This window comes from Diadema setosum, chromosome 20 (assembly GCF_964275005.1).
Source record: "Diadema setosum chromosome 20, eeDiaSeto1, whole genome shotgun sequence".
In the NCBI taxonomy this organism is placed as follows: domain Eukaryota; kingdom Metazoa; phylum Echinodermata; class Echinoidea; order Diadematoida; family Diadematidae; genus Diadema; species Diadema setosum.
The window spans coordinates 599,511-609,822 of NC_092704.1; the positions used below are offsets into that span (position 1 = coordinate 599,511).

The 10,312-nt window shown below is 44.9% G+C and overlaps 2 protein-coding genes across 2 annotated transcripts; both read left to right on the top strand.

Moving 5' to 3' along the window:
- The first annotated feature begins 297 nt into the window (after nucleotides 1–297).
- LOC140243976 (uncharacterized) lies at nucleotides 298–4,419 on the top strand. Its single transcript, XM_072323638.1, has one exon. The coding sequence runs from the start codon at nucleotides 298–300 to the stop codon at nucleotides 4,417–4,419; it is 4,122 nt and encodes a 1,373-aa protein (XP_072179739.1).
- A 4,539-nt stretch (nucleotides 4,420–8,958) lies between these two features.
- LOC140243898 (pyridoxal phosphate phosphatase PHOSPHO2-like) lies at nucleotides 8,959–10,110 on the top strand. The gene has a single exon (XM_072323568.1). It carries the CDS (start codon nucleotides 8,959–8,961, stop codon nucleotides 9,727–9,729), a length of 771 nt encoding a protein of 256 aa, XP_072179669.1. The 3' UTR covers nucleotides 9,730–10,110.
- The last annotated feature ends 202 nt before the right edge of the window (nucleotides 10,111–10,312 follow it).

Here is a 10,312-nt window from a genome sequence, read left to right on the forward strand (position 1 = left end):
CAGAGACGAGCATATCAGTGACTCCCTTGGAGGCTTGGTCAAATGGCTACATAGACAGCTCCTACTCCAAGAGAAGGCGAAGTTACCATTCCCAGAGAAGACGAGTACCTGTGAGATGAGTCAAAACAGAGGAAGCAAGTCTTCAAATGCAGCAGCGTGGAATCCACCTAAACAGATCCAATCTAAAGAGGGGAAGTGTTCCGGGGTTCCCAAGTGTCCTCTTCATGTCAACTCGAATACGCACTTCCTGAAAATGTGCATCCCAGGAACCTCAGTCTAAAGGAAAAGTATGACGTCATGAAACAGAATGACATCTGCAGCAGATGTGGTCATGACAACTGTCCTGCAGGGAAATCCCCATACGACCACAAGTTATGTCAGTTTGCGTCGCCATGCAAGGTTCAGAGTTGTGGAGATGATTCCCACTTCTCTGCTGTCTGCCCTGTCGTATATGGAGGGAGAGATCAAGGCTCGTCATCTCCACAGGATCGCAATGTGCCACCAACACGTCCACACACCACTTCAGCGAGTGTGAAAACTGTCGCGAACAAGGACGCAGGCGCACTACAGAGCGTCCTTCCCACTGTGATGGGATATCTGCGACACGGAAATAACCGTCAGCTGGTGCGGATTCTCTTAGACGGTGGAAGTCAGGCTACCCTGGTAAGAGAGGGCATCTTCTCCAAGACCGAGAAAGATATCTACCAGGATCACGATCTGAGTCTGGTTGGCGGTACCAGGATCAGACGAAAGCTTCGACTATTAGATTGTTTCATCGAAGACATCGGGGGAAACTTGTCGTACCCAGTTTCCGTCACAGAAATAGACAAGCCTTGTGGAGAAGCCCCTGTCGTGCAAGCAGAAGACCTCCAGCAGTATCACCATCTACGGGAAGTGGATATTCACGCCGCCTCGTCTGAAATTGTCGACATGTTGCTTGGCGTTGACAACACGCACTTGATGGTATGGGAGGAGTATATCTTTGGGGAAAAACCTGACGAGCCAGTAGCGGCGAGATGCCCTTTGGGATGGTTTATCCAAGGAGGACATTCAGGAGGCCCTACAGCTCTGCTTAACTACGTCAACGTGTCGGGAATCGGTCCCCTAGAGGAGTTCCTCGGCCTGGAAACAGCAGCCTTGCAACCGAGAAGATGTAAGTGCTCAACAGAGATCTTGAACAGAGGAGCAACCGAAACCATGGAGCAAAGTGTTTCTCAGCATCAGGACGGCTCGTACGAAGTCAGATTGCCATGGAAGAAGTCTCCTGACAGTTTGCCAGATAACTACGACTACGCCGTTAAGAGGTTGCATGGCTTAGAGAGACAGTTCAGAGACAGGCCTGAAGAGTGGGACGTGTACTGCAAGCAGATGAGGGACTTGCAACACAGAGGTGTCTCACGTCGTGTCAGTGACGCAGAAATTCGACAAGACAGAGAAGCTGGGAGAAAAATGTGGTTCTTGCCACATTTTGCGGTAAAGAAAGATTCAGCAACTACCCCAGTCAGGATCGTCTATGACGCAAAGGCAAGATTCCAAGGTCATTCTTTGAACGAGTGCCTCGTGAAGGGTGAAGACCTGAATGCTGATCTGTTCAACGTGGCTCTGCGTTTCAGAGAGAACGAAGTAGGCGTCATCGCTGATATCAGAAAAATGTTTCAGGCAATCAAGATCCGCCCGGAAGATGCAAGGTTCCATCGGTACGTCTTTCGAGAAAACCCGAACCAACCCATTCAAGTCTATGAACTCACTACTGTGACATTCGGAGACAGGCCTTCTCCAACGGCAGCAATTGTCACACTCAGGCACGTCATAGATCGACACGCACCCGATGATGAGCAACTGAAGAAAGTCGTCACCGATCAATTCTACATGGACGACCTGAGTGAATCTGTCACCAATGTCGAGGAAGCCGTCAATCTGAAAGCCAAGCTTGTAGAAACGCTTGCTAAGGGCAAGTTTGACATTCGCAAGTGGCAGTCGAACGCACAGGAAGTGTGTGACTCTGAGGAGGACACTCAGACCGCATCTGTGTTAGGAACAAAATGGAACCTTTCGACTGACACACTTAGTGTGAAAAAAGTCAAGCCAATGGAAGATGTTGTCCTAAACAAACGCAAGTTGTTGGCTCACACCGCATCATACTATGATGTGTTTGGTATGCTTTCTGGAATGTTGATCCGGCCGAAGATTCTACTCCAGCAACTGTGGCAGTTAAATGTCGGCTGGGACACGCCACTCAACGACAGACCTGAGCTCTGTCGAATCGTCAGGGAGATCAAGGTGGATTTGGAAGCAGCATCTACCATAGAGATCCCACGATGTCTCATTCCTGAGACATTGCGAGGGAAAAGGCCATTGCCAGAGGTTTCTCTACATGGAGCCAGTGATGCATCTGAAGATGCCATGGGCATCGGCGTCTGGTTGAGGTGGTCAGAGACTGAACAAACGGAAGTACAGTTGTCCTTCGTCGCTGCAAGAGCCCGACTCACTCCACTCAAACAAACAAGCATGCCAAGGAAGGAGCTTCAGGCCATTCTCCTCCTGTCAAGACTGATGGTTGCCCTGAAAGATGCCCTTCGTTTCAACATCTCCTATTCGAAGATGTGGACGGATAGTTTGACTGTAGTAAGGTGGCTGCGGGGACAGTCCAAGTCCTTTCGCTCGTTTGTCGCATACAGAGTGGGCGAAATCACCTCAGAGTTCGACCCTCACCAGGACATTGCCTACGTGCCGACTGATCAGAATGTCATTGACGTCGTCTCTAGAGGCACCACCGCGGAAGGAATGCTTGAGGTCATCGAGGGACCAACTTACCTGAAGCAACCACCTGAATCCTGGCCAAAGACACCGCAGAACATCCTGGACGACACTTCTGATCCAGAGAGGAAGAAATTCCATGTACGAAATGCGAAGACACTAGCGCTGAAAGTCAATGCAGTGGCTCACACTACCGCAATCGTTGATCCCACCAGCTCCTCGAATTGGCAAAGGTTGAAGATGGTCACAGCTCGAGTGTTATCTGTGAGAGATGTTCCAAAGAAAGAGTGGTTCAAGAAGCTTACTCAGCAGATTTTGCAGTGGCCGTCTGCCAAACTCCTGAAGGAGGCCGAGTTGTACTGGATACGTCAAGCGCAGAAGGACATCAACTTTCAAGATGCCAACATAATGCACCTCGATCCGTTCTTCGACGAAGAAGAAAAAGTGTACCGCTTTGGAGGTCGCATTCGCCATGCTCCGATATCATACGACATTCGTCATCCCTATCTCCTCCCAAGGGAAAGCCACATCAGTCTACTGATTGTCAGAGATGGACACTCCCTTGCTCTCCATGCAGGACAACTCAGGACTGCGGCAGAAGTGAGGAGAAGGTATCGGGTTGTCGGTGACACAAGGCTCTCCAAACGCGTGGTGAAGGAATGCATCGTGTGCCGCAGGCATAGAGGGAGACCAGTCGAACAGAAAATGGCGGACCTCCCAGAGTGTCGTGTGAAGCCCTTCTCACCGCCATTTCAGACAACGCTCGTGGATTATCTCGGGCCGATAAACGTGAAAGTCAGCCGCAACATTACTGCCAAGGGTTACTGTGCTGTGTTCACATGTGCGGCTACCAGGGCTGTTCATCTCACTTGTGTCCAAGACCTTTCGACACAAGCTTTCCTGCAAGCCCTGGATCGCTTCATCAGCATCAGGGGTGCACCGGCCACCATCATCAGTGATAACGGGACCTGCTTCCGTGGTGCTTACAACACGATCAACACGCTCAATCTACGACTGGACCAGACAGAACTGAGGGAACACTGTAGTAGCTTCAAGGTGCAGTGGAAATTTGGGCCTCCTGGTGGACCCCACCATCAGGGCGCTGTCGAACGCATGGTGCAAGAGGTCAAGAAAGCCATGAAGCATCTTGTGAAAGCCGATCGTTTGCCTTTCCCTGAATGGGAAACAGTCTTCTGCCAGATTTCGGGGTTGATCAACAGTCGACCGATTACAGCTGTGTCATCTTCACCACTTGATCATCCCCCTCTTGCTCCGAATCATTTCCTCATCGGGAGAGGAGATCTTCCGAGCCCAGATGTTCCCTGTGCGCAGTACAATGGAGACTTCAAGAAGCGGAGAGAGCTGTGCAACGCAATGGTCGACAAGTTCTGGACGCGTTGGATGGACTGCATACAGAAGCTCTCACCGCGCTCGAAAAACCAACGTGCAGCAGAGAACCTACAAGCGGGTGACGTTGTGCTCGTCATCGGAGAAGACAAGAGGCGCGGCACTTGGCGAATGGCTGAAATAATGCAGACCTTCCCTGGAGACGATGAGCTGGTTCGCGTCGTCGAGCTTCGATACGCAGACAAGTCAGTCGCAAAGAGACCTGTCACCAAACTGATTCTTCTCATAAAGAGAACCGAGAGAGTGGACATTTAAAGTGTAACTGAAGGACTGAGGAAATAATCGCGTTCATCTGAAGAAAGGATTCAGTGTAGCCTTTGTTTGGTTTTCCTTGTTTGATCAGAACATTTTGGGCTACTGAGTTCTTGAATTTGGTTATTAACTCGAACAAGCAATTTCTTGCCTTAATGGAGGCGGTGAAACTTAATTTTACTCTGTTTGGACATTAGAAAGCATTCTATTTGAGTGTTCGTTTGTCAACTGGTTTGAATTTCACTTTAGATCTATTTAGGTCTCGACCTTAGAGGAGTTATCTGTTCGTTGTTGTGTAAATAATCGCATTATTGTACACGTTTTGAGTGTTTATAAAGTGACTTCCGTCACGTTCAAGGGGGCAGGATGTCATGGAATGATACAATATACTACGAGTCTCAAAATTAGGGTCTGAATTATAGACTGTTAGCAAAGAGTTCCGGTCAGTCGTTCCACAAGAGCAGCAGTTTGCTCAGCAGTTGGCCACAGCAGTTTGCTTATAGTTTGGGTTTCTTGGACAATCTGACGAAGTCCAACAATCCAAGGAACCACTCATTCCAACACAGTTGTTGAATATATAATATATATTTATAACTACGTATCACACTAGCAAGCGCAAGTTTGCAGTATGCACAGTTACACATCGCCGATACATGCTGTGTAACAGAATAAAGAACCCACATCACGTTAAACCGAGGATTTCTTTGTTCTTTATTGCAACAACGTGTCCATCTGAAGAGATTGCATGCGAATCCATCACACAGTGGTTTATTATACACTGTTATCCTATAGGGGGCCCTGGCGCAGCAGAATGACAAAATATAACAGTTAGTTCAACATACACAAAATAACAAATCAACTCTCTAAAAAAATCGAGTGAAAATATTCACTCTTAAAGGAGTGAATACAAAAAAGAGCGAATTTAGAGTGAAATTGGAGAGAATTTTTGAGTGAAAATGTTCATTTTCACTCGTTTTAGAGTGACCTCAGGGATCACTCCAAAATCTTCGAGTGATCCTTGAGGTCACTCCAATTTCACTCTAAATTCACTCTTTTTTGTATTCACTCCTTTAAGAGTGAATGTTTTCTCTCGATTTTTTTTTTTTTTTTTAGAGAGAAGGACATCCCTTTTTTACATCGTAACATCAAAACAATATCAATACTATACATAACAGTTAGATGTCACCAAAGGTATCCAGGAATGTCCTCGAGTGACGAATCACATGCACCAGTCATAACATGGGGAAACACCACCAAACAGGAATATAGAAGCACAAAACAGGAGCAGGGTGCGGGGAGGTGCACTCAGTGCGCTGCTGCAAAGGCTCCCCAAGCATGGAAGGGGTTGGGGACACCCCCCCCCCCTTCCACACCCTTCCTCTGCCATATGCCCCCTCCCCCTCCATGCATTATGGCCTCACTTAATTGGCCACCTCCCTGGTTGAATGCAATCCTATAATAACAAATACCAAAGCTCCGTATATATTATGGGAAGGGAATATCTCCTCAGACATCCTTCAATCTCCTTATACACAGATGGCAGTCTTATCACTTCTCGGATGCAAAAATAAAAAAATAAAAAAATAAAAGAATAGATAAATAAATAAATAAATACATACATACATAAATACTTAAATAAATACATACATAAATACATAAATAAATAAATAAATAAATAAATAAATGTTCGGATATTCCACCAAAAGTGTGCGCCATAACGTTGAATTTAAATTGAATAATTATTCTAAAAGTGCAAAAGTTTCCTCGAATGGGTGGGGATTTATTCATTACCCCCCCCCCCCGAAAATCTCCGTGCGGATCGGTCAATTCCCTTCCTTATAGACCTATAGACGCGGTACACTTTGGGGATTGACAATGTTCCAAATATTCCACAAAAGCCATGCATCATGTATTTCAATTCTAAAATAATCATGCAAAAGTCCCGCTCGTGACGAAAGGGGATACCCCGTCCCAACCCCCCCCCCGTCAACTTCCCTACACTTATACATTATGCAGAGTAGTGACGCACATGCAGAACAAGAGGGAGGATACCCCCCCCCCCCCCCCCCAACACACACAGCCTTCACCGCTCGGTCGTTCTGCTCCATCGCGCATATTTCTCACCTTTTGCAAGACTTTCAAATCTTCTTGCGATTCTATAATACAGTACATTCAGTATCAATGCTCCTGGAGCTCTCCTTATACTACAATTTTGTACGTCTTTAGAGGCTCTGCAAGTGGAGTGTGGAGAGATGCGGGATTGCCTTTAGAACTTTCAAGGTAGTTATTGGCTGATAGACTGAAATACAGAATATTAAGTTCTACCGTTACTATAATTAGTACAAACCACCCCCAAGAGTTTGCTTTTTGTACTGTTTGCAATATCACAAAACAAAATGTGAAGAAAATAAGAAATATCAACCCATAGCTGTTCGCACTTTAAAACTAGATGTAGAGGTAGAAAATTTTTGTGTACCAATACACCCTCCCTGGCATGTGGTAGAACCAAATCATATTTTTACAATAGGTCCTACATAGGAATGCTAGGGCGTAATCACTTTTGCCCCCCCCCCCCCCCCCGCCCTTTGTTGGCCCTTGAAGTGGCACCCCGAAAAACAAAAAATGGATAAAAGCTTTTACCGATTTGCTGATGAAACTCGGAAGTGGCACCAGAAATATAAACTGCCACCCCGCCCTCCCCCCCCCCCAACTTTTGAAAACGTGTCGCCAGCCATGATTTAAGAATATACACTGATGCATCCAAAAGAGTCTGAAAATTAATGGTACATGCAGCTGTACTACGGCAGTTGCCTTTTATGTTCCTCAGATGAATGTTTCAGTAGCGAAAAAAAGTATGGTCAATTTCAATAATGCAGAGCGGAATAAGTAGCCATATAGTAATGGCACTAAATTGGATTGAAAAAAGAATAACAGTTCAAGCATTTCAGACGATAAATTGATGTTAACAGTCTCTTTGAGTAGTTTGTATTTTATAAGGTAGATGTTTCTGCGCGAGAAAATCAACTTAAACTATACTAGTTTTCGACGTTGAGGGCGTTAATATCATGGATAGCGAAATAGTATGGGCAGAGGGTCTGGAAGCCAGACTAGGTTTGTACCTGCGAACTACTAGTACCTACAGGCTGTAGCGCCCACGACGTCGTCCGATCCTGCATGCACTTAAACGTACTTGACGTACCCACCATACCACTACTAGCCAGAGCTTCCGGCCGGCCGCACCGGCGATCGAGCTCGAGTCACACCGATACCGCGATACCGACCAACAATACTGAGCTAGCTGACTAATACTCTGCAGCTCTGCAAAGATTGGATGGGTTCGTTAGTTTGTTATCTTCTTCACATACTATACCATTATTTTCTAATGAGACGTCGCATCTGTCTGCAATTGGAAAGGGCGTTTATAATCGTAACATTGTGCTGGTGCATGGAGTCTGACGTTATTTGTGTTCGTTCACTATCACTCACCATCACTCACCATCACTGATACAGATGATTGAGATAGGGTCAACTGAGCTGTGCTGTGTAGGCATACTAATGTTACACGTTGTGTAATTGTATCAACAACATGAACAAGGGGTTCTAGTACATGTCAATGTAGTATAGAACTAGTAGGCCTACAGTTACACGAATTTCTGAGTTAATTGTGGGCACTCACTGGGAAAATAAAGAAGAAGGGTTTGGTATATCTATCGATCTATTGCCAATCATGTGTACATGTATGACCTGTTATTCTCTAGCTAGAGAACAGTATAGAGCTGGAATTATGACAATCCATTCTTGGACCTTTTGTCGTCCTCCTACCTACATAAAGCTGACACTATCTTCATTGACCATTGTTCACACCAACCCAATAAATGCTATCAAAGATAAAAGCTGCAAAACACTACTATTGAAATTACAGAAAGTGTGTTACATCCTGTAAACGAATGTTTGCGTGCATTTTAATTTCGCAAATTTTGTGGGTGCCAAGATTCGCGAAATTAAAATGCACGCGAAAGTTCTTGTCCACACTATGCACTGAATGCCAGTGGCAATTCGCTAAAATTTCATGCCGCAATTAAAAAGGCTGTCGGCTCCAATTCACGAAAATTTCATCCTCCGAATCATGTTTTACAGTGCATGCACTTGTACGTGGTACTTCGCTCTTCTCTGAAAGCGAAAGCATATAAGTTAAGTGCATTAATCGTACACTGTCGTGATAATCCACAATTGATTGTGGGCATCACTAGCAAAACAAGACAAGGGATGTTAAGCTGATGACAAGCCTGGATGTATGAGGGAATGCACAGGTGCTTGTCAGCGTAACATCCCTCTAGGATACAGGTTGAAATTTGTGGACTCTATTTACCTCAACATTTTGATAGAGCTCTGCTTTAAAAATTAAAGTTGATATTCATAATCTGTGTTCATCTGAGTAGACCTGCTAGTGATTGGTCAGATATCATCTACTAGTACCTCTCCCTTTTATTCATGTTTTTCTTCTCTGCATTATTTAGTGACCAGTGCATTCTAGTTAGTGCCATGGCCAATACACAGCCTCCCAAGCCACGGGTGCTTCTAGCTATTGACTGTGATCACACCATCATTGATGGAAACTCAGACACATGGATCATGGCCCTTCTCCCTGACCACATGGTTCCTAAGGACATCCGCCGCCGACTCAAAAATGACCACAAGAGTTGGACCATCTACATGGGTGAGGTGTTTGAGTATATGAAGTCAGTGGACATCAAAGAGGATGCTATTCGTGCATCTATTGCTGGAATTCCCCTTGTTCCAGGCATGAAGGAGCTCTTGGCATACCAGCAATCAAGTTCCCAAGTTGACACCATCATTGTTTCTGACTCCAACTCCTACTTTATCAATGTTATCTTAGCGACACATGGCTTTGAAGATGGAGTTCAAGGTATTTTCACTAATCATGCCGAGTTTGACTCAGAGGGGTGTCTTAGAATCCACTTCTCCAACCCCCACACCTGCCCTCGACGATGCCCCAAAAACTTGTGCAAGCATACGTCAATTCAGAAGTTTCTTGAGGAGCAAGAAAGTGCTGGGGTGGTTTACGATAAGATTTGCATGATTGGAGATGGTCAGAATGATCTGTGTCCGTGCTTTTTCCTGAAAGAAGGTGATTATGTGTTCCCAAGGAAAGGCTATACTCTTGCTAAACTTCTTGCAGAGTTACAGAATGGACAGGATGAGAAGTGTTTGGCATCTGTGGTTCCATGGAGCTCCGCCACGGAAATCTTAGATGTTGTCAAAACTTTTGTTGACAGTGGTACATCATGTTAGATGAGAGGGCTGAAAAAGAGTTTCAGGATATTCTACAAAATAGGGAATGGGAAGTTTGACAATATTACAATTCCAAACAAAAATGTGTAAACTGCATGACTGCATGTTTTTGTACATACATGTAATTTTGACAAATTTGGAAATGAAATGAAATGAAATGACTAATCTATGCAAAATTTTGTTTGCCTTTCTCTTTCATGGGAGTGAATGGATATTGGTGACGTCAGCCATGCGATATCCGTTTTTGCTTGCTAAAAAATTGCACAGCTGACTGAGACAGCGTGCGATGGTACTTTTAATTGAGTGAATGTCACATGATGGGCAATATCAACCAATCAGATAGCTACAATGTATATTCATGTTAGGTGTCATACAATTTCCATTGACTCCTTAGGTATTGTGTGATTTCCATCGACTTCTGTGTTGAACTCATTATTGATGCAAAGTTTTTGTGCCATTGCACGGCTTCGATGTCACAATAAAGAAACATTTGAACTGTACACTCAGTAATTACAAGTGTACTTTATAAGCATGTACAGTATACTTTGTCACTCAGTTTTGTAAACAACTTCAACTGATTGGT

Bases quoted from the DNA above. Each gene is read 5' to 3' on its own strand.
- LOC140243898 (XM_072323568.1), top strand. From the start codon at position 8,959: ATGGCCAATACACAGCCTCCCAAGCCACGGGTGCTTCTAGCTATTGAC.
- LOC140243976 (XM_072323638.1), top strand. From the start codon at position 298: ATGAAACAGAATGACATCTGCAGCAGATGTGGTCATGACAACTGTCCT.